The 24,887-nt window shown below is 41.5% G+C and overlaps 1 protein-coding gene across 5 annotated transcripts; it reads right to left on the reverse strand.

Annotated features, from left to right (window-relative positions):
• Window positions 1–585: 585 nt before the first annotated feature.
• CDV3 (CDV3 homolog) lies at window positions 586–24,679 on the reverse strand. Of its 5 annotated transcripts, none has more exons than XM_054019667.1 (6): window positions 24,084–24,679; window positions 21,497–21,576; window positions 17,148–17,284; window positions 14,487–14,646; window positions 13,186–13,235; window positions 586–5,602 (listed from the first exon to the last, which is right to left on the reverse strand). In XM_054019667.1, the coding sequence occupies exons 1-6, from the start codon at window positions 24,288–24,290 to the stop codon at window positions 5,598–5,600; spliced, it is 639 nt and encodes a 212-aa protein (XP_053875642.1). In that variant the 5' UTR covers window positions 24,291–24,679; the 3' UTR covers window positions 586–5,597. The 5 variants fall into 5 exon arrangements, with proteins under 5 accessions (XP_053875642.1, XP_053875643.1, XP_053875641.1 ...); XM_054019666.1 differs by lacking the exon at window positions 586–5,602 and adding an exon at window positions 7,046–12,801; XM_054019668.1 differs by lacking the exon at window positions 13,186–13,235.
• Between the last annotated feature and the right edge of the window lie 208 nt (window positions 24,680–24,887).

A 24,887-nucleotide genomic window follows, 5' to 3' on the forward strand; every position in this document is an offset into this window, starting at 1 on the left:
AAAAGACAGGAAACAAAGGGTAGGAATAAATGGTCCGTTTTCAGAATGGAGAGGTAAATAGTGGGGTTCTCCCAAGGGTCTGTACTGGGACCAATGCTGTTCAACATAATGCCTCCAACATGAGATTATCTGAGTACCCAGAAGCTTCAAGGTAGTTATTCTCACAACACCCTTAGGAGATAGTACTTCCTTATTATCCCCATTTTAGAAATAGGAAACTGAGGCACAGAGATTGACCTGTTCAAAGTCACACAGGAAGTCTATGGCAGAGCAGGAAATTAAACCCAGGTCTTCCAACTCACAGGCTTGTGCCCTAACCACTAGACCATCCTTCCTCACAATAATACTGCACACTTTTGAAGTAGAGTTTTAAAATGTGATAAAACAGAAAAATCACTTAAGTGACTGAAATCTAGTAAATCCTTTGCTTAACTCTTAACCTGTGCACATCTTTTTTTAAATTACAATATCAGAATCAACTATGGTAAAGGTGTCCCTAAGCAATACTGCTGGGCAGGCTATTTAACAAGATAAAGAGGCTTGAGGAAGTAAAATCAACCTGAAAACAAAACAGTCACTACTGTAAAAGATAAAATAAATTTTATTTTCTTTAGCTTTCTTCAGAGGAACTGTCACAAAATACAGCGTTGGATAGGGGATAAAGGACAAGAGGTGTGCATGCTACATGTTTGGAAGCTGTGTCATATGCAGAAGCTGTAATTAGTAAACCATAGTAAAATTCACTGTCAAAATTATTGCCCAATGTACTAACTTCTTTATCACCATAAATATACATTATAAGGGCCATCATCAATCTTCTACTACAAACTGTGGGGTCCATATGGGGATTCACAGAACCAGGTCGAATTGTGATTCTACTTCAATTTAAATTAAAAAAAATTCTGTTGTACCAAACCATCACCAGCCATAATTTTTCCCAGACATCTGGTAGACTTTCAACTGTGTTAGACATTATGGTAGCTATTTGTCTGTTTTTGCTCCTTTTCACCATTGTTTAAGCTGGAATTAGAAACACTAAATTGTTGCGGCTTGATGTTCCAATGTATGATATTTGAAAGCAAGTTCAATATCAACTTATTGTGCACTGAGACGTTCTCTTAAAATTCTTTGCAAAGCACCCTCCCATATCTTTAAAGATTTTCCTAACATCTGGCTACATCACTGTGTCCAAAAGCACAAGTTCTGTGGTTGAACTAGCAAACTACTAGTTACTGCCTCACTCTGCTTTATAGCTATTACTAACTACTTCCCTATTTTGACCACTCTTCCTTCTATCTTGCTGTAGTAACTAAATGCAAAAGAAATGGGTTACTGTTTCTTAAATAACAGTGTGAAATCTATTTGCTTAGAATACTTCAGCAGAAACAGCACTATGCCAGTTAAGCCACTGTCCTGATTAGGAGGGCTTGGAGAAACAGAGTCTGCTGGAGGGTATAATTTTTGCTTCATTAATTGCTTTCAAAATGAGTGAAGTATAAGACTTCAACAAGTTCAGCTTGTTAAGTAGCCAAAAGAGAACAAGAAAACAACACAGACTTCAAAAGAAGTCCCAGCCCAAGCTCTAATGGATCTGAAGCTGATCTCAAAGGAGTGTAAATCAGGAGTAACTCCACTGATGTCAATGAAGTTACACAAGAATGAAATCAGAGTCAGGCATCTGTTGTATATGCCTAGCACTACATTAGTTCTCCAGTATGCTCCTGTAAATGACAAGCTGTGTTTACAGTTTCAATCTGGTCTGGACAAGTCTGGTGTTTTCTGCAGCCCAGCATCTCCCACCAAAATGGACATCTGGACTATTCTGTAGCTCATGGAGGCAGATCAGTGTTTTGGAACCACAAAATCTGACCACACCACCTCTGCTCCTGCTTGCTGTCAAATTCTCTGCCTCCTGTAGCAGCAGCCAGTGGTGGTTTCTTTTGTTTCTGCCCTCACACCTATTTTAAAACTTTTCTGCCCTGTTTTTTGGGTAGTGGAGAGCAGTGTTGTCCCTCCTCAGTATTCCTTCTCCTCCCCAGGCCAGTTAAATCCACAGGGGTTTAACCCTCCCTGAGCCTGTCCCATACAGGCATGGCAAAGCAGCCAAGAAAGCACTAGGTCAAATCCAAGCAGGGCTGCATATGCGAGGCAGCCTTCCCAGGCTCACAGATAGCAAGTTGTGTTCAGCCTGCACCCAGGCTTCCATCCCTAATTCCCTTAGGTCCCAAGGGCTACAAGTCAGACAGGCAAGTGGGGTCCCCCATCCACTGATGCAGCTGTGAATCCAAAGGGGGGGGGAGGGAGGAGGAGCTGGACCACGAATCCCACTGCAGAGCAGGGAGAGGCATCAAATGCAAGGAGGACCCAGACCATTCAGGGAGTAAGTCCCAATGGATCCTTGCTGAACAAAGAGGGGAGGCCACAAGTCCTCCCCCCAAGTCATGAAGTGGGTCCTGAGTGCCTTGAGGAAAGATGCAGGGCTTCTAATCAGCCCCCCCTCCCTCCCACCCATAACAAGGAGTTCACTCCTCTCACCCTTCCAGGGGGAATGGGAGTCAGCAGGAAGGATTCTGAGACAGATCCCTCAAGAGGGCTCCAGGCCCGACAGAAGGTAGGCCACAAAAGGCCTTACCAAGGCTGCAGCAGAGCTTCTACGCTCCCAAAGTGCACAAAAAAGGTTCAAAACAAACCTAAACAGGCTAAACTGGGGAAGGAAAAAAGCACAAGAAATCCAGGAGTCCTCTGACGACTCCTCCACCGAGGAAGGTCAGCTGTCTGGCTCTGAAATCTGAGCAGGTTCCTGAGAATAAGCCTCAAAATCCTCCCATAGAGGGCTGGCGACCCCAGGGTCTGTGGAATGAGGAGAAAAAGGCTCAAGACATAAGCCTCCTAGAGCTGAAAGCGGTCAAGCGAGCTCTGCAAAGGTTCCAGCCTGCCACAGCCTGGTTCAATCAGATAATATGAATACAGTCACACGTATAAACAACCAAAGGGGAACAAGGAGTCCAGCACTACATGCAGAAGTAATGGAAATAATGAGATGGGTGGAACAGTTCCTCTTTCCCTTGGAGCAATCCACATCAAAGGAGACCTGAGCCAAAAACACCCTGGCTCAGCAGACACAGGGTCAACAACTCCGATTGGTGCCTGAATTAGAAAGTTTTTGATCTCATCATTAAAACATTGGGCCTCCCTTCAACTGACCACTTTGCTAATTGTACAAATGTAAAGAGACAAAAATACTTCACCAGGGAGGTAGATCCCAGGTAAATGGGAATACAGGCCTCCTCGCAGAGTTAACCGCAGAGCCTACTTTGCACGTTTCCACTACTGGGGAAAGAGGTTCAGAAAATAAAAAAAGAACAGATGATGTTAATATTGATAACTTTTCATTGGCTGACGAGACCTTGGTTCTCCGAACTGATGGAGCTGAAACTGGAGTACCCTCTCCTGCTTCCATGGAGACTGGACATCCTCTCGCAAGGTCCTCGTCTTAATCCAGGCCCAAAACGGCTTCAACTGACAGCTCGGTCTCAATCTGTCCTCCATAGTCATTAAGTCATTGCTTTCATCTAGGAGAGTATCAACACTAAAAACATACTCCTCAATCTAGCCCAGAATCAACAACTGGTGCCAACACCACAATGCAAATCCCAGGCATTCCAACCATTCTGGACTTTCTCCAAGAAGGCATAGAAAGAGATCTTCAGGCCAATACCATTACATGTCAGATGTCTGCTCTTAGTAGATTGCTGTTCACATGATCCCTGGGTGCTCTGGCAGACAATCCACAGGTAGCCAGATTCCTTCAAACAGTCCAATTAACCAGACCAGCAGTCAAGTCACTCTTCCCAAAATGGAACCATCTGCTAGTTTTGAGGGCTCTGATAAGCCATCCCTTCGAGCCTCTGACTTTGATTTATTTATCCATTAAGATGTGTTTCTTAGCAGTTGTCATGTCTGCTAGGTGAGCATTTGGAACTGGCAGCCTTATCTATAATGGAGCCTTACTGCGTGTTCCACAAGGACAAAGGTGGTGCTTACGGACATCAGAATCTTTTCTTTGCAAGGTAAATTCTTCCTTCCACACTTCCCAAGAAGTTGTGTTTCCTTCATTCTGTCCAAAACCACAATATCCAACTGAAAAGGTGTGGTCCACCTTAGAGGTGAGAAGAGCATTGAATATCTATCTCAAGTATACCGAATCTATGACTATTTGTATCCTTCCACCCAAAATGCTAGGGAATCAGAACTTCCAAGTCCTCCATCAGTAGGTGGATTAGATTATGTATTGTGGAAGCCTACAGATCACCAAAGGCCTCTCTCCCAGGAGATCAAGGGGCATGCCACAAGATCCTTAGCAACCTCATGGGCAGAATGAGCAAGCGTGTCCTCTTTGGAAATTTCCAAAGCGGCCACTTGATCTACAGCTAACAACTTCATTAAGCACGACAAAGTAGACCTTCTATCTTCTGCAGAGGCTTCCTTTGGAAAACAGGTGCTGCAGGCAGTGGTTAAAAAATAGTACAGATTTTGAGTGAGCTCACGCACTTCCTTGCTACCAAATTTTTATTTCATAACTCTCCCTACCTCCATTCACTGCTTGCTATTTCCCAGATGTCCAGAATTGTGGGAGACTCTGGTCTGCAGTACAGAAATTTCTTACTGATGATTTCCTTTCTGCTAGTAGTCTCCCACAATCCTACGCCCCCGGATGGCTCATGAGTCAGTCAGATATTAAATGGAATCATTACCATCTTCCTAGGTCTAATGTACATAATTATTTTATCATCTCTGGAATGTTTGTTAATGTTACGCAGCTTTCACATCTTGGGAATAACTCATCTGGCAGCAAGCAGGAGCAGAGAGGTATGGCCAGACCATGTAATGCCAAAACACTGATCCATTTCCGTGAGCCTCAGAGACAGAGCAGCCCAGATATCCAGAATTGTGGGAGATGCTGCTAGCACAAAGGAAATTATCTAAGAAATTTTCACATTTTTGGAAAGAGATGCAGGATCAGGAATTTGGTTTTCAGTTTAAAAATAAAACATGAAGATATTTTAACCAATGAAGACTGCAATATACATATGAATTCAGGAAGATGGGACAAGGTCGTGACTCGATGATTTCTTTGCTATCACAATTGAACCAGTAAGAAAATATAACTTAGAAGGATAAAAGCCAGGAAATAAAGAACAAGAAGAAATTATCAAGTCTGCACATAAACTGAAGCTAATAGGGGCATGCCACGGCGATTACTGGCAAGAATGGCGGTATATGTTTGTGAGCTGAAGATTGAGTGAATAGCATGGTGGCAAAAACTGCTGTCAATGTACAATTATTAGGTTTGCCAACACTAGGGAGGATGGTGAATGCCAGAAGAACTTTATAATTGGGCAAGACAAAGGCAGATACAATTCAACAGAAACAAATGCAATGTAATGAATATTGGAAATAATTTTAACCATTCATACACATTGATGGGTTCTGAATTAGTTGTTATCTCTCAAGGAGACGATGTAGGCATCACCATGGACAGCTCGATGAAGACCTCTGCTCAATGTGCAGTTGCAGTCAAGAAAGCGAATAAGATGTTAGGCTGCATTAAAGAGAGAATATGGAAAAATATTATGGCATATATTTTTCTCACAGGTCCTCATGCCGAATATTGCTCTGTTTTCATCACCATATCAAAAGATATCACAGAAAGAAAAGGAAAAAACCGATCAGATGTAGGGGAAAGATTTTCATACCTGGAGGAATTGCAAGAGTAGGATTATTGAGTTTTGAAATGAGAAAAGAAATAAGAGATGGGCTAAAGATCGGAGACGCCAACTGAAAAGCAGATAGTCAAGGTAAAGCGGCGCTGCTATTTATCAAGGGGGAAAAAAGAACACTCCTTGAAAGGTCATTTTCAACTCGGTCTCTAATCTGTAGAACTCATTGCCTCATGTAGAATATCTGCTGTTACACTAGCTAGGATAAAAAAATTGGAAAGGTTATCACTCATGCTTCAGGACTCACTGGTCAGCTACAGATAGGAATCTCCCCTGAAATACCTGATACAATCTGTTGGAGAATGGCAATAAACCACTATACTCACATGGAGAGGGGAAATAAACATCAGAGTTCTCTCAATCATTAACAGCTAATTTTGGGTTCTGTGATGATAAAACACCAGCAGAGGGAGGTGATGGCAGTAGCAGAGGAGCCAGGCAGTGACGGCCAACCTTCCTCCCCCTTTCTTTCCAGCTCAACACCCACAAGAGCCAGAGGGCATCTGCTTGGGGAAACGGACCTGGTGCATGCCCCCACCAGGACCACCTGGTCTCCCAACATACATGGGCACTGTCAGCAAAAGCACTGAAGGTAGACCTTTAAATCCCCAATATCAAAGGAGATATAACTTCAAGAGCCTTTTTGTGTCAGTTACATTTCTTCACATCTGCGCCCTGGGCTCCAAGTCCTCCAGCTGCAGTTACTTGACAAGTTATGTTGATATTTACTGTTCTCTACTTATTCTTACATCCTACCTGTTCAGTAGCATACTTCCTGCTCTCCTCCTCCCAACCCTTGCCTCCATCATTCTTCTCTTCTCATCCCCAGGGCTGTATGTTTTGCACCTGTCCTCCCATCACCCTGCCCACACTACTATTTCACAGACACCTTCCCAGCAACAAAAGGACAATAAATAAGCAGGCTTATTACTATTATTTATCCTCCCTTCTCTTGTCTCCTCCTATTGTTATGTCCTCTTGTCTTAAATCAGTTTGTAAGCTTTTCAGGGCAGGAACTAGGCCTTCTTATGTGTTTCCACAGTACCTAGCATAAATGGGCATTTGGCTATTATGGCAATATACATAAGCAGAAGAAAGATCGATAATGGAGGAAAAAGGAGAGGGGAAAGAAGAGCACCTCCTCTTATAAGCAACCAACTCGCATTACGAGTAAATGCTCCGTGAATACACTTGTATCATCAGTGAACATTCCTAGTTCACATTTAAATAAAACTTTTAAAACTGTAAATTGTAAAAGATGGGTATTAAACAACAATGTGAACAGAAGTTTATTTCCATCATGGGGTTTATAAAATGACAAAACTGATTTTAAATATATTCCATGCAAAAAACAAAACAACTTATGTTAATACAATGTTAGGGTTGCATAGTTAATCACACAAAATCAGGAAATGCCAATTAAAGGTTGAATGCACAACTTTAACTATGCCCCTTGAATGTATGGATTATAAGTTTGTAGTTACATGATCCCATAATACTTAAATATAATAGAATGTATATTACATTTCATAGATATAAGCTTTCCCTAAAGTAGTATTGAACTACTGTACTGAAAACTAATCCAGATATCTTTTTATTATAACTGAAACAACCAACAGCACTGGACTAATTCATTTGTATACTCTGCATACTATAGCACCTTCCATCAAATGGTCTGAAAGCACTTTACAAAGAATGGATTAAGCCTCACAACACCCCTGTGAGGTAGGGAAATATGACCTGTTTTACAGCTGGGGAAACTGAGGAACAGTTAAGTTAAATTATTTGCCTAAGGTTCCACAGCACGTCAGTGAAAGAACTGAGAATAGAACCCAGATTTGCTTCTTAGACCTGTGCCTTAACTTCTATTGACCATTCTTCCTCTTGTTCTTGCTTGTTTTTGGACCAGATCTTCCATGTCAGATTTCCTAGATGTGCCACTCTTTTTCTGAGGACTTAATACTTTGGTACACCACCTTGAATATCCATATTCTAGTTAGGCGGCCCACTGAAACTTCACTAAGCTTGATATATAGTATACTGTACCTGAGCAATTGCATATAAAAATTTAATCAACATACTATTAGAAACTGCTTCATAAAAAAGGAAATACACATGGATATCTTCACAACAGTTTGGATCAGTGTCACAATTTTTATTTAAGTAGTTGGAGGAGGAAAATTATTTTTGTTTTAATTAGATGTTACAGTTTATTTTATTGTTTTATTCAAGATAAATGGATCTTGCAACTTGGCACTATCCTAATTTACTGAAAACAGGTGTGGTAGTTTAGAGACTTGATTGTAAGATTTGTACAGATGACAATTCCACAACCTCACCAAAGGCCATTTCCCAATATGTATTTTTTTGCATTCTGAGGCTTTCCTTCACTCTTGATTTTCAAACTTTCATTGCTTCAATTTAAATTGTTAGGCGTAGGTCACCTTTGACCAACAAGAACTGCTCCTCTTCATCTCTACAGCATTCTTCAGCACGGAAGCTATTGCATTTTTCCTCCAACCCAACCTCCTTCTTCTATCCTGTACACAACACTTTAACCATTACTTACAGGCCTTATTTTTGTTCCCTCCCCTTTTCAAATTGTTCCTGTATCATTGTGTCTGAAACTGAATATACAACAGCTACATTAGTGCTTGAGAAACAAAGTTACTTCCTTAATAAGAAGTACCTCTTTTCTATCCAAACTAACATTGAAGATTTTATATTATACATAAAATTTGTATCTGAGTGGTGTCTTCTGCTCAAGTTTTTACATCTAATATAAACTGAATATCCTTCTCCCTACCTCAAGCTGACCCAATCTAACACCTCCCCTTCTAAACTTGGATCTTTGATTTTTAACTTCTATTTATATTTTCCCTGAAAGTTTTTACTCAACTCTACACAGAAGTTTTTCAGTTTTTACTATCGAGTATTGTGCCAGACACAGCTGTTTTAGATTACTAAAATTTTACAAGCATGTTTTCTACCACCATCTCACTTAAACCCTGATTCAGCAAAAACAGAGTTTAGAATGAAAATGCCCATACCCAGTCTTACCTTAGAAGTCTATTTAGGAAAAACAGATTAGCTAACTGCAGGATGCTCAGACTTACAACAGGTCTGCACAAGAGAATGAAGATGCTTCTTTTTTGTGCTCTGGGGAGAGGAGGGGGGGGGGGAAGCTTTTGCTAAGGGCCAAAGACATCTGGTTTTATTTTTTAAATCAGCAGGATCATCATACATATCAAGCAGAGAGGTGTATTTTCTGAAGTACATTTCTTTGAATAGCTCACACTACTGAGGAGGTAAAGGGATGTAGGCGATTGAGAGTGTAATTAGCAGCATGTTTATGTTACCTGAAATTGTGTTATGTCAAGGAAAGACTCGACTATCATCGAGTTTTGGCACTTAGGCAAAGAGTCATAACTAAAGAATTCCTCTGTGTGTCTAAGAGATGCTGACTTTCATAGCAAGAGTAAACAAACTCCCCTCCAGGAGTCTTGCCGTCTTTGTTGCTGTCAAATTCAGAGCAGACCAAGGAAATCAGATGGGTTAAAAATTTCAGCATATGGAAGTGTAGTAGTTTCTACAAACCAAAGGCCACACATTCAGATATGAAATGAGCCTCCATGAAGTCAGAGAACCCTAGAGAAGACTTAAAAGAATGATTTAAAAATAGATTTTTAAAAAAGTTAGGAGAGTTTCCCTGGATAAGTTTGATAAAGCTGGCTACAAAAAAGTAGTGGAAATCAAATACCATGCATGGCAGCTATTTAGCTATTGCTTCATTACTTTTGGATTGAGACTAAGCAAGACAAGTCTAGAGTAACAGAGTTGAATTAAATAGCAACTCTGCTCTACATCTTTCTGATATAATTAATTAGCGTACATGCCAATATTCCTGTAGCTGAGGTTTTGGAAATCCTATTTTGGAGAAAGCCCCAGGAGATAGTATAAGCACATTCTCCCTCCCCACACCTCCTAAAGTTTTTCCAGTTTTAGCAATTTTGTCATACACCAAAAAACTTAGGTTGCCATCAAAAACTCAAATCTAAACTATTCCCTTGTGCACCAATTTTAGTGTAATTGGACGCTCTCTTATACTAATGGCTTTTTAATTGTATGTCATCTCTCTTCTGCCTAAGACACGCATAGGTAAATGCTCTTTTACATCATAAATCTCTATGTTACCCACATGAGTGTTTACACAAGTAAAGTCATTTGAAGTTGCACAGAACTAGATACCACTGACTGATATTTTGACTATATTTCTGCTGTAAAGGTGACAATTTTCTTCATTTTAAAATAAGGCTTCAGAGCTCATGCATAATTTTCAAATGACATTTATCATGTTTAATTAAAGTGGAATATAGCAGCCATATAAATCCGAACTTCATTTCAGACAGGTCATTGTACTTGTAGGTCATTTTTACGTCTGCAAGGAGTGTGATTCAAAATAATATTTGTTTTATTGCAGTAAGGTGCTAAATATCATCCTTTAACAAAAAAATGAAGTTACATGCCTTAATTTGGATTTTGTTAAACTCCCTAAATGGACTGCTTAATCAGAAAAGTCCCTACAAAAATTCCAGATGCCTTGTTTTGTGAAGATATTCTAGCAAGAACTTAGAATGACATGTATTGTGTTTAAGAAAGTGTGACTTTTCACGAGTAGTCTTAAAAACCTCCTTCCATCCACTGAATAGGGAGTAGTAAACTCCAAAGAAGAGGACCCACCTTTAAGGTGAAGACTTAGTCCATTTTGTGTCCTTTCAGTCTATGGACACTGCTGAGAATGCCACTTAGGGCTAAAAACAGATGGTGATTTGAATTAGATACTATCCAGAGGCCCCAGTCCAGCTACCACACTATATGAAGGCTATGTAGTACCAAACATTGCCATGAGCTGTTAACTTTGGCTCTTCTGACCTGGATTTGAACTTAATGACTGCACACCTCCATTATGTCCCAAAGCTATCCAGTTATCCTCCATTTATTTAAATGCTGCATGGTGTAGGCTGGGACTACAGGTAAAGATACATTTGACTCCAGGATCCATGTATATTTCCACTTTATTAGATTTATTAATGTTACAGGTTTTCTTGCACTGCCAAAACCATGCCTGAGAATTCAAATAAAGGTACAATGGACAGCCTCATCTACCCATCATACAGTATATTAAAAACTTGATTCATGTGCATTAACAATTCCAATATTCTTCTTTAAAATGTCAGAACAAAGTTGGGATTTAGTATTTCAGGTTTCTACCATGTGATTGAGTGACACTTTTACTGCAAATAGGACAATCTTAAACTTTTAGTGACATAAACCAACGAATGTTTTGTTGGCACAGATATTCTTTCAGGAAAGATACATTAATACTGTTGGACTCTGAGCCATGTAAATCTACTTTTAGTGGTTTTGAGTCTCAAAATAAAGTCTTCAGGTTTTTTAATTTGTCTTTTGATCAGTCTACCTAATCATAGCTGCTAGTTTGGAAATTTTACTGAGAAAGTTAACTCTACAAGGGCTTTAAGGCCAGTTCTATACCAAGCACATTGTGAGAACCAGGTCAAGCCCTGATCCCACTGAAGTCAACAGCAAGATTCTTACAGACTTCAAAGGAAACAGACTTTAGAGCAATTAAATCAAAGGAAACTAACCACGTAATTTCTGCATGAGCCACCAAGCCTGGTCTCCAATACGTAAAGTACTACCACATCAGTAAGATTGTTTTGCCATTGGCAAGTATGAAGTGGACAAGGGAATAAGTCTGCAGCTCCTCCTTTTGGCATTCACATTTACAGGGAGAAACCTAGATTTGGAAAGAGGTGCTTACTCACTTAACTAGCATACTAAAAACAAACTAAACAAAGCAAGGGGAAAGACAGATGGTATGCCCGGGGGGAGTTTGGGTGGTTGTCAGATTCTCTTTCATTGTATAGAGGCAACTGGGTATTATTTATCCTATAGCTTTAGCATATACATGTCATTGTATTTATCTCCACTAAATTAAGTCAATAGAGCTGGCCAAAAATTGAACAAAGCTGTCACTCCTTCCATTGTCACTAGGCTTCCTGCAGTTGAGAAAATGCCATTTAAAGTGAGGATTTCTGCCTGGAACAGTTTGCAAGCTCACATGGTGATCTGAAGCAGCCATAACAAATGAAATCTCACTAGGTTTGATGTTATCCTTCCTTCAGAGTCTTATACCAGCTTATCCATATACGATAGGATTGGTTGGAGACAGCTGTTACTTTTGCTACAACAGAAAAACTTATCTTGAGGTTAATATTACTACTGCCCTATATACTGCATGTATTTTTTGAAATTATGTTCTGAAGACTAGAGTGGGAGCACAGGCTTCTGCTGTGTACCAAATCAAAGCCTACTGAAGTCCTAGTCCCTCAGAGGAAGAGAGCCGACCCAATTATGAAAACCAAGATAAACTTATCACTATTAACGTATTTCACATTTTTACTCGAGTATACTGCAATTTTATACCAGAAACAGGGAAGGCATTTTTTGGTAGAAGAACAAAGAAAACGCTTGAACACAACTGTGAAAATGGCTAATGCAAACAGCCCAATCAATCCCCACCCCATACACCCTCCAATTTTGTATTGGAATGAGTTTTGTTTTGCGGTTACCTCAGTACAGCTCTATCTAAAAAGGTAAACAAACTACAGCTTGGTACTATACTTTGATAGTTTTTGAAAGTGGTATGCTCCAGAAAGTCTCTAGTAGGCTATGGCTACATATGAAAGGATTCCTCAGGATGGGACACCAGACAGGTTTCTCATTAAGGTCACTTAAATCTTTGTTATTTATAGCAAATCAGAACCAAATGGCTGACTTCTGCAGGATTTCTGACAGGAACCCAGTAGAGAAGCTGGTTTCAAGTTTCAGATGGCCACTACAACAGTTGTAACCTTCTTTTCCAGAAGTTGTGATCCACATGGTGTCCACAATGAGTGCAGCAAGTCTGAGGTAGTCAACCCTTACGAAGGCTCAGTATCTGAACATAAAAAGATTTTGAAATGACCTCTGACTGTAGATACTTTTTCAGAGTAATTAAAGAACACTGATGAATCTTGTTCAACCATTTACATTAATTTCCCCCAAATCCAATGGAGAAGAAAGTTGTAACACATTATGCTTCCATAGTGCGAGAGCAATCACTTATGTCAAAGTAGTCTGCACTTGCCGCAGCAGATCCAGCAGAAATAAGATGGTATGTTCATCATAGTTGTTAGCTGTAGTTTAGTTACCTTAGTAGGAGGGTTACCAAAAAAGCATTCCTTAATTGTAATGTGTATGCAGCTCTACTGATCCCCAAGCACAGCATATTGGTTGTCTAGCTGAAGTTTAAGTGCCTGGTTTTTTGAGACCTCATCCCTACCTCTATTTTTGTGTCTTACTACTTCAAAGCTCTTCTCCATTTCTTTATCCCTAAGGGAAAATAAATGTAGTCAGTAATTGTCTTATTCACTAGCTTCTGAATTGTGAAATTCCTAGCCAATTTCCACCCCAAAACCACCAAAATTAGAAAGTTACACTACAAATGCAGAGTAAAGTGAGTGGGTTGGATTCCACAGGATATCCATGCATTCCCCAAGAGAACAGAAGGTTGCATAGACTATTTCTAGAGTAGACCTCTTGCCCTTTCTGTGCTATTTGTTCAGATTACATTGTTGGCTTCATTTCCATAATTCCATTCCAATATGGTATACTGTATAATGCAATACATATGGTTAACACTTTCAAATCATGCTATAGCATTTCTCTCAAAGGTGATAGAAAATAGAGACCCATTCCCCTCCCAGTGAGGTCTGAACATTGCAACATGAAACAACCAACAGTCATGTAGAAGATATGGAAAGAGTTGTGTTGCAGTTAGTATGTTACTCAAGTATAATTCAAAATTTCTCATGCTGGTCTTTAAGAGTAACACTGCTCATGTCCTAGAAAAGCCAAGACATCTTTGATAACACTGCTTGTTCAATTGGCAGACACCAAACTAGACCAGAAAGAAAGCTTATGCGACTGTGCTGTACCAATCAATGCCACATCAAGAAGTGATAAGAGCAGACGAGTTAGAGGTCTATTTAACCCTTCAGCAGGGAAGGAGTCTATGGGAGGGATAGGAAACTCAGGCAATGTCACTTTGGAGTCTCCTTAAAGTCACTCGGGGCCCTCCAAACTCACAGTTAAATGTAATAACTGCAGAAACACTGTCTACAATATTCCTCCCTTTGCTCCACACAACAACACCTTTTGAAGTTGCCCATAACACAGCTCTGCTCAAGCAGCATGTTGCTATTACTTCCCTGCTGACAGCTGCCACAGAGCACTGGTTAACATGGAAAGGAACTCGATACGGTCAAGATCAGCAGCGTTTTATTTAAGGAAATCCCTGAACGTAGGGATTAGGTGGCCAAGGAGAGTAGTAATCACCTAGTCTGGCCCTCTCCTCATTAAGAGAAGTCCCACTCCTCAGACCTTTGAGATACATTGGGGAGAGGCGGGGGTCTCCATAAAGGGGAATGATACAATTCAGACCCCAACCCCATCAAATAATCATTTCTGCTATTTACTGACCTCTGTGGAAAGATCAAGATCTGACACCAAATAAGGAGTTAGGACTCTGATGGGAAAGCATTTTAAATAGGCATCTTAGAGGAACTGATTAAACATACTTACTTTCGGCTATCTGCATGCTTGGCAGTGGATTGCAATGATGGAAACTGTGTATCACTATAGATCTCTGGTGGTCCTTGTGGTGCTTTCCGTGTCCTGGTCTCCCTAGCACCAGGCGGTCGGTATACACCACTGGATTGCACTGGTTCAGGGGTTTCTGTAACTAAGAATTTATTAGCAGAGTTTTAGACAAATAAAGTGTATAGCCTTATTTTTAAACTCTGATTTTGGGCCCTATTTTGTTATCTGCTTCCAAAATGGTCAGATATTCTAACTTAAGAGTTGATCTAATACCTAAGATCTTAGTTTCGGTTCATTAGTGACAGTGTTCAAGATTATCCAACTAATTACTAGACCTTTTTAAATTAAAGTGCAGTTTTACAACAGCACCACGTAGTCACAGGTGGTAAAAGCCACCTGACAGAACTTGAGAGTAATTGCTAACATTTGTGATTACTAGCTAAATTTTAAAGTTGTTGTATTCCCCATATTTTCCAAATTTAGTTCAAAGAAACTGCCTATGGCCTCAAAGCAGACTGAAGTATCTGCTAACAAATAATGAAATGTAATCTATTGTAAACTTGTAAAGGAGGGAAGAATACACTTGCATGACATTGCTAGATCAAGTGCCCCACCATCATTAAGTTTAACTGGATTTTTCCAATTCCAAGAGCTCTTACATCCCACTGTAAGAATCTTAAGAATTTTAAATTTTCCTGATAACCAAAAGCAGGGTTTATTATAAGATCAGTCATAAAATAAAAGCATAATTTAGCTTTTTGTATTTAAGATGCCATTTAGTAATGTATTTAAGAGTTTTTAGATGCAGTCAGTTTACGACCTTTCAGCTGTTCTGCAGGTTATCAGGGGCCTAGGAGAAACAGCATCAATGAAGTAGGGATATCGGATTAAGGGTTGAGTTACACATTTAGGTTAATACAACTGAGCTTGAGTTAGGTACCCCTACTACCCTTAAATCCACAGCAACTCTGCTGGTTACACTCAAGGGTGACTATCTTGTGTCCTCTGGTAAAACCTTCTTAATCTATTCAAGGTACACTTAAAGGCTCAAGGGAACTGGTTGCTCTCCACATTGAGACAGCTATATGGTTCTGGCTTAAAACTTCTGATGGAAGTGCTGCAAAGGATCTGACTGAGTCAAACAGGAGTTTATCCTCTAGTCATCCACTTCTCTTTCCATGCCTCCATCTGAAGTCTGCTTAAACACTTGGGTACATGCCAACAAAGAGCACTATAGGTTTTAATTTACAGAATTTCTAAACTCAGACGGAGTCCTTTATAATGAGCATTGGTTCTGCCATGCATAGTTGGCCAACTGTCACATACTCCAGTAGGTTGCTTGTCCAAACTGAGTTGGATTATGAATTGTAACCACTGTGGTAATTTACACATGGAAGGAGAAAAGGGAAGTTGGCTCAGAAAGAAGCAATAGTTTCCTTCTGCATCCCTTCATAGTTCTGTCACATTTCTAGCACTACATTTAGGGTTCTGCTTGTGCAAAAAAACAAGAAGCTGTCAAAAGAAGAGGCAAGGCAGTGCCAAAGGCAACTCAAATCTTCCTCACCATACCTCAAATGAGAAGTGTGCTGAGAAAGCAAGAGACTATTTATGATAGATTTGTTAGTGGACGTAGCAGACTAAGTCATTTTGGACAGAGATTACATTTAAAGGCTCCCCCCAACCAAAACATCAGACGACAATCCTTTCACCATGATATAATCAGGAAGAGTGAAGGACTGTAGATGTTTATACAGATGTACTAGTTATTGAATCTTGTTTGAGAATCATTACATTAAATGTCAGATAATGACTACAAATATTTCTGCTCATTTACTATGTGATTATGAATTATCATGGCAGTATTTCAGGTATTGGGGGGGGGAACAGATCAAATGAGGAAACTAAGCTTAAGTTTGCAAACTATACCAATTGGATGTTATTTTCTCCCATACCACTCCTGAAAGGTATTTAATTTAGTCTATATTCCATTGGGAAGTTAGATTTGCTATATTTATGAAGATGTATCGTAAGATACAAGTTTAAAACCGATCTACACTTCAGTTTTTGGAGACCCTATTAATGTAAAGGTTTCTGTCTAAAAGATTAACTCCTATCACAACACTCAAGATTACCATATCCTTAAATTAGAAAACTATTTTTTTTATTTTATACCTTTGGCAGCACAGTCTACTCCAGGGGTCGGCAGCCTTTCAGAAGTGGTGTGCCGAGTCTTCATTTATTCACTCTGATTTAAGGTTGTGCATGCCAGTAATACATTTTAACATTTTTAGAAGGTCTCTTTCAATAAGTCTATAATATATAACTAAAATATTGTTGTATGCAAAGTAAATTAGGTTTTTAAAATGTTTAAGAAGCTTCATTTAAAAATTAAATTAAAATGCAGCGCCCTCCAGACCGGTGGCCAGGACCCAGGCAGTGTAAGTGCCACTGAAAATCAGCTTGAGTGCTGCCTTTGGCACGCATGCCATAGGTTGCCTACCCCTGAGAGTTTAGTACTACAAACATTGACAGGGAGCTCTGGGAGCAGGAGTAATACCAGAGACTTTTATCTCAACTTCTTAAGAATTGGATTTAAAATTGGTATGCCTTTACAGGCCAGTGAAAAAGACAAGAAAAACTTACCAATAGTTTCAGCAACAGGTGCTTGCACAGGAGCTGTCTTGTTCCAAGGACCAGATGCTCTCTCTACACCACCACCAGCCTCCTCCCAGTTGTCACCTGGTTCTTCTCTCTTTTCACCTTCATCATCTTCTTTTTCACTAGTGGAATAGTAGTTAGCATGTTGTAACCAAAAGACTTAAACACTTGCCAAAAAGATTATACAGTGTGTGAAAAAGAGACTTCAGTTCCTTCCTTATATCAATGCCATCTTCTCATTATTGGAGTGGCTAGACTACAACTGCAAAACAACTTAGCCATCAAGCCTTGGGATATGCAGTGTCAACTTCTGCAGTAGTTTCACTTTTAACTCATGAAATTTCATTATCTAAATGAATGTGAATACAGATCTCAAGACACAGAATATACATATTGTACTAGCTGGTCAGTTTTATGCTGTCCCTAAGATTTCATCTTGCTCAAAGTTTTTGTCCTAAGATAATTAGGCACTGAAATTTTTTCTAGGGAAAGGCTGGAGTTTGGCAGTTATTTGAGGTGGGGTTGAGATATCTGACATCTGAGAAAGGAGCAGAAGGGAGTCCATGATTGCGAACACCATTCTAGCTGGATATTTCTCAGATAGTAAGCTGTCAACATTTAATTGCCATCTTGAGGTTTGAATTAGTTTCACTGTAGTGACTGGAGCAATTTATACCTCAGAATTGCTGTCAGACTGCCTGAAGATTCAAGAAGCCCTAATCTTCTGTTAGTGTTTAAGATTCCCTGCAACCATAAGGCTAGAAACAGCAAATGAAAGCTTATGTTCTAAAATACCACTTGTCACAGAATTGTATTTCCTGCCAGCAGAATCCATGAGACTTCCTTCCTTATGCCTGTGAGCCAAACCTGGTTGGAGATTTTAAAATTTTATCTTGGCTATTTCTTAAGGAACAGTGAAGTCATTTTTCTTACTTTATATCAGCATTATACTAATTTTTCACAGCATTCATTTTTGGTCAGTGAAAATCCAAACTAATGAGTAAAGTCAGGTTATAAAATAAGCAAATAGCCACATTAGCTAAGCATTTCAGATGTTGATACACTTAGTTTAGCAAAACGATTTACAGATTTACAGATGGATTTAAAAGAGCAAGTTGCACAGGGACATTAGTTCTTGGGGGGCAGACAGGAAGAGCAGTTCCCCTGTACAGTGACCCCCTCCCCACCTGGAACCGCCCCACCCCATCGTATCAGAGCCCCCCAGCACCCAGAACCCCCCAAGCTCTCACCCTGCCAAGCCTCATTTCCTGCATCAGGAGCCTCCCCCCACCCAAACCCCTACCCCACTCAGCTGCAACCAGCTGCACTCTAACCCCCACCCTATCGGGTCCCAATCCCTATCCCTTCCCCCCACTGAGCCCTAACCACCTTCACCTGGACTCCCCTGCAGAATCTCATCCCCCCCCCTGCACCCAGAACCCCACACTGAGCCCCTGTGCATCCAGATTCCCCCCTGCACCCAGACCCTCCACCAAGCTGCCTGCACCCAGACTGCACCACACATAACCCTGGTTCTCAGAGAGAATTCTGCACCAAAATTTTTTTTTTTAAATTAAAATTCTGCAAAGTTCTGCATATTTTAATTGTCAAAACAACACAGAAATATAATATAATCACATCATTTCAATTATTTTGGTAATTTATTTAAAAATACTTGCCAGCAAATAATTGAAAATGGTGTGATTATACTGTGATATTTTGATAAAATGCAGAATTTTAAAATATTGTGCACAGAACATATAATTTTTTGGCACAGAATTCCCTCAGGAGTAGGGCTTTGACAGTGGGATGTATCTACAGCAGTAGAGCCTCAAGATGGGAACTATGTACACTGATTAAAATCTCTTCATAAAACCTGAGTCTTCTATGCTTACAAAATAGCCACTGACTTCATGGAATGAGTCACAATGCAGAATTCAGGCCTGTGTCAGTTTTCAAAACTGTAAAGCTTCAAGACACCTATACACAGCTCTGGGTGGTTTCACAATACCTTATAGGTCAGGACCAAGGACTTTTTGCTGAAGTAAAGGCAGTGAGTAGTAATCTTGATAGGAAACAAAAGCTAAGCTGGAAAAAAAAAAATGAAATCTAGGAATTGAAAGAGAAGCTTTCAATACAGGGAATTGTACTTTATGAACAGGTTTTAAAGGACTGAAGATCTATTTTACACAGAATTTGTGGAAGCATATTCAGGAATCCCATCGTATTATGTGGGGCACTTCCAGCATCCAAGACAGGCACTCTGGAAATGCTTTCTTTCCTTGAAGGTAAGAAAAAACCATTCTGCAGAGACTTTCCATTGAAAGAAGCACATCTGGAAGATGCAAGTCAAGTTCTGGTGAAAGCTCGATTAGCAAAATCTTTCCAGAAAAAGAAATGAGATGGTCATTAAACTAGTTCTTACTGGTTACTTCCCTTTAGTCTCTGAACAGCTAAGTGATATTTGTGGGTATGTGGAAGGTCAGGTTGGTGAAGAAATATTAAAGGGCACACAACAACAGGACTAGCAGCTCTGAGGGCAAAAAACTGCTCGGTTAACATGGAACTACCATTATGACCAAGAAGGAATGAGCCTTTTGTAATGGTAATTAGATCAGGCTTAGATTAGGCAAAAATAAGCAATTAGTAGTTTTGATGCAAGATTTAGGCATTTTAAAGGGGTCCTAATTTTCATAAAGTTCCAAGCACCTGCCCTCTGGAAAAGTGAGTTTTAAAGTGTCAAATTGGACATCCAAGTATCTCTAGACACTTGCAAGATTAGACCTCCATGGAAACAACAAGTATGTATACATATATACATATATACACATATACACACACACACCCTATACAGCCCTGAGGATGTCACATGGGCTACAGCTGTGTGCTAATTGGGCCACAGGTTAAGAACCACTGCTCTCTTCAGAGAGATCCATGGATAATCTACTGCAGTGGTCCCCAACTTTTTCCATGGGGTGGGCGCCGGATGACTAGCCGCTGAGGACCGTGGCCACCGGACAAGCAGCTGCCGAAATGCCGCCGTGAAGCGGCAACGTCAAGAGGCGTCGCTGCTGAAATGCCGCCAGAATTCGGCAGCATTTTGGCGGTAGCGCTTCTTGACATTGCCGCTTCTCGGCGGCATTTCAGCATCTGCTTTTCCGGCGGCCAGTAGGCTATGACACCCACGGGCACTGTGTTGGGGACCTCTGATCTACTGTGTTCCATTGTGATAGTGTGGAGATCTTGTGGACAGGATCACAGACCAGGAGTTGGCTTCCTTTAAGAAAAGAACTGATAGTGCCCACTTGACTGTTCACGCAAGTCATGGCCATAGTGTTGTTCAGAATAAGTGTGTTGCGTTTTAAGGGTACTCAGCTGAAAAATCAAGTCACCCAGTTAATGTCTTTTATGTTCAACAAATGATTATACCATGTGCTCTGTACAATTGTGGTCATACCACCCCCACCCTTCCCCTATTCCCTCAAACTAGGCTGGTATCCTAGGCCAGGATTTACCCAAGTAGCCTGGTCTGGCGTCAGTTAACAGATGATCACAGAAGGGATCTGCTGGATAACAGAGAGGGGACACAAAAATGAGAAGTTTTTGCAATTAAATCATGGGAGTCCCTGACAGAGGACGCTAACATGCCCCATAGCCACAGAAGAAAGTGGCTTGAAGAGTTCTTATTGGACAATACCCAACAAGCCAGTGGTTGTATTATTTCCTCTCTTCGGGGTGACAATGTTTAGGCCGAGGACTCTTATCACACCAAGAATGTGAGTGGATTGTGGGGTAAATGGATTCAGTTACTTCTGTGGTGGAGCTGAAGTGACCGAAGAAACTGGATGGTCTGACTGTCCTGTACTGATTTTTCCCTCCAAGAAAGCTCTAAGGTATGGTCTATGTAGGAGAATGTGAAGAAGTCTTTCTTCTCTAAGGTCTGAACCTAAGACGATCAATATTCTGGCGCCACAAAACCTTTAGTACTACTGTTGTGCCAAAAAGCAAAGCTTTGTGTGGAGCTGGAAACCCCAACAAGAGAAATCTAGGAAATAAGGCTGAAGAGTGGACTGGGTTACAGATACACCACCTTGAATACGAGAACTCAAAATTGCCTTAGTACATAAGCCAAAGTGATCTCAGGGTCTCCTTACTGACTAGGATGAAATTTTTTAAAATGATAGATAGATTCAAATTCCAAATTCACTTTTGCCTGCATAGAATTGTTGGCTACAATGTATTACAAACCTTTTGTTAAACCAGATTCTGCAGAACTAGATCTAGAAACAAAGCTATTTTTAGTAATAGATGGGGGGGGAGGAAGAAAGTGGTACCTTATTTGCATGGAATGAACTCTGAGCCCACTGTAGTCAATCTCTTCTTTTTGCTCGAATTCCTTCCATTCATCCTCTTCCTGTACAAAAATAATTTTTTTACAAGCTTGTTACCACTTCCACACCATGAGAGAACTAAAAGTGCAAGTAGTACAGAAACTACAGCACCAGTGTGCCAAAAAGATATGGAAAGGCAATTCATTTTTTAAATTTCCTATTCATCTACTTTGTCACCTGAACTTAGTAGTTACACATATTAAAATAGTCTGTTGGGATTCAGGACAAGAGATACAGCATTAGTACATTTAGCTACTTTCATGCTGTTCATGATGGATGTGTTTTTTAATATATTTGGAGATTCTCAATTAAAAGTGAGATCATACAAATCAAATTACCCATGAAGATGCCAATTTCAACATAAAGTGTTGTGATTGAGGATTAACTTTTAACTAGATCCAGAATATGACTTAAGGGTCTTTTGCATTTTAAATGCTGTATAAGGCATGGCTCGGTAAAATACATACAGGGTGCAAATAGGATGAATTTTTAAAAAATAAGTTAGTTTTTCCCTATGGTTACAAAAATTACTTTATATGTGTTTCACACTGGCAAGTCACGCAATGTCGTCCCTCCTGACTGCAAACATTTGCACTGCCTCTGCTGTTGACCATAATTTTGCCAAGCTGAAGAGTTAAATTTATGATTCTGGTTACTTTTATAGCGTCCGTTCAGAACCCCATGAATGGCAGTGAAACTCATGTTAGTTTTACCCTGCTCCTTGAAAAAATTACAAGCAGCAGTACTAGTAAGTTCTGCCAATATTAAAGAGTAGGACAAGAGAGGGAGAGAAAGAGACCCCACCCCACCTCCACAGCATCCAAAAGGCTGAAACAGAGAACAAGTTTCATCCTTCTCAGTGTTTTTTGGGAAGGAGGACGACTTCAAACTCCTTGAGACTGATATGAAAGATTAACACCTCATATGCAGGGTCTGTAACAGCACCCTTGTTTTTCCCCAACAGCTGAAGAGGCATAGGGCTTAGCTTCTTATCAGAGCATTATCCCAGGACTCTTCCCTTATCATTTACATCTATCTCTGCTAAGCTAATATCTGTTTACCAAGACCTGGTTCAAAGTAGCAATATTAATAGCAAATGACTTCATGTTACTGGGAGGGTTGCCTAAAGACTTTATTCCTTCATTAAGAATGCTACTCTCCATCTGAAGCATTTAAGATTTCTTAGATTACCTTCGAATGGCAAACTTGCCAGATCAGTATTTTCTAAATTAAAAGATTTTCCTAAGTTCTTATTTTCCATTTTATTAGCTTTTTTGTGTTCTATTTAAACAAACCTAAAGTAATTAACTATTATCTCTATTTTAGGAATGTGGACTGAAATGTTAAGTGACTTGATCACTAACTCTGGGCAAGTTAGAAATGTAACTTAGGTCTCAGATTCCCATACCCTCAACCTCTAACTAATCTGCATTATGGCAGAAACTTCCCTCTGGGGAAGTTATTCTAGAGGATGGTTTATCAAAGCTTCCTCTGAAGCATCTGGAATTGCCTACTGTCAGAGCCAGGATATTGGACTACATGGAACAGTGGTCTAACCTATTACAACAATGTGTGTGTTTTCTCTTGCATGCTATCCTGTTCACTACACAGCTTCCCTACACTCACAAAAGCTATCAGCAATCAATGCCTTCATTGGCAGAGATACAAAGGATTTAGTGCACATAGAAATGGGTCCCTTCTGGTTCAGAGGTCCACAGACCACAGCTCCAGAGAGCCACGTGGTACACTTGCTGGAGTTTCTAGAAGAATGGCTAGTCACATGGTGATGGATCCTCCTTATTTCCAACTACTAAATCACATTAGGTCAGCCAAATGCTGCCCAGCATAGATGTACTTATTTATGAATAGATATATTAAGCTTCTAGGTTGCAAACGGTGTCTTTTACACTTGGAAAACACACATTGTGTAAGTATAAAAATATTAGGCCGGCTTGAAGGATTTGCCCATTAAAGCAGAATCATGTGCCTGCAGCAAAAGCCTGGCTTGGTCATTTTCCTGCCATTACATTTCTATAAGATGCATCTGCTGCTGCTAACACCCCCAGTTTAACGGTATTAGTCTCCGCCCACCCCCCTTATCGGTATGAGCTGGGGCCGATTTCGGCGTGTCCAGCCCCACAGCTCTAACAGAGACCCCCGAAACGGCCTCGTGAGAGCTGACAAGCGCTCAGGGCCCAGCACGTGCGGGGCGGCCCAGAGACACCGGACAGCCACAGGTTCGCCCCCCGCTGGCCGCGGCAGCCACCGCACAGGGCTCGCTGCCGCATCAGGGCCTGGGAAAGGGCCCCCACCCAGCCGGGGCCGAGCTCGGAGGCCTGGCCAGCTCCGCAGCGCCGCCCTCTGCCGGCAGGAAGCTGCCGCCGCCCAAATGAAGCCGCCGGGGACGCGTCGTGAGCTCCCTGCATAGGGCTGGCGTAGCCCGGGAGAGCCGGTCCCTCCTCCTTCCCCCAACACACACTCCATGGCGCGACGCGCCCCAATACCGTAACCCCCCCCCCTCCAATCGCACCTTAACCGCCGCCCTGGCGGAGGAGGCGGTGCTGGCGGCGGCTCCGGAGCCCCCCTCGGCCGGCCGAGCTCCCCCCGGCGCGCTGGAGGCGGAGGAGGCCGAGGATGCGGCGGCAGCAGCGGCACCCCGGCTCCCTTTCTCCCGCCGCTTCTTCTTGTCCCTCTTGGCGAAGAAGTCGTCTAGGCTCCTCTCCTCGGTCTCGGCCATGGCGGCGGCTGCTCCGGTTCGAGCCGGCTGCGGCGGGGCGAGCGGGCGTTTCTCTGCCTGACGCGCTGAGGGGGAGCCGCCGGAACCCCGAGTGGGTGCGGGGAGGCGGTTGAAAGAAAGAACCAACAGGTGCGGGGTTGTCTCAATCGGTACGGCCCGGCGGGGCGTCTCTCCTCAACGAAAGGCCGTTGGTACCGTCCAACGGTTACCGCTCGCGCCTCGGCTCGAGGAGCCCGTTCGAAGCCACCCCAACGTTCGGAGGCAGCTTTCTGCTCTCCACGTTGGTGGTGGCGGCCGCCGCTTGACACAGCCAGGAACTGGGAGGGAGGAGAAAGCGTGAGGGGTGGGGGGAATAGAAAGGCGGAGAAGAAAAAAGGCGAGCTATGCTAACTTGCTAGGCGCTCCCGCAAATGGGTAATATTGCGACAGGCGCATGCGCCTAGCAGCGCTGACCAATGGGCTGAGGAGAAGGTTGCTCCTCTGGGCCAATAGAAAACCTCTGGAGTGGGGTGCTGACGTTGATGCGTCAAATTGCGTGCCGCCTGCGTAGGAAGCAACCGGCCCTGTGACTGGTCCAGCACAGAACATAGCGCAGGC

The sequence above is a fragment of the Malaclemys terrapin genome, chromosome 2 (assembly GCF_027887155.1).
Source record: "Malaclemys terrapin pileata isolate rMalTer1 chromosome 2, rMalTer1.hap1, whole genome shotgun sequence".
Classification (NCBI taxonomy): domain Eukaryota; kingdom Metazoa; phylum Chordata; order Testudines; family Emydidae; genus Malaclemys; species Malaclemys terrapin.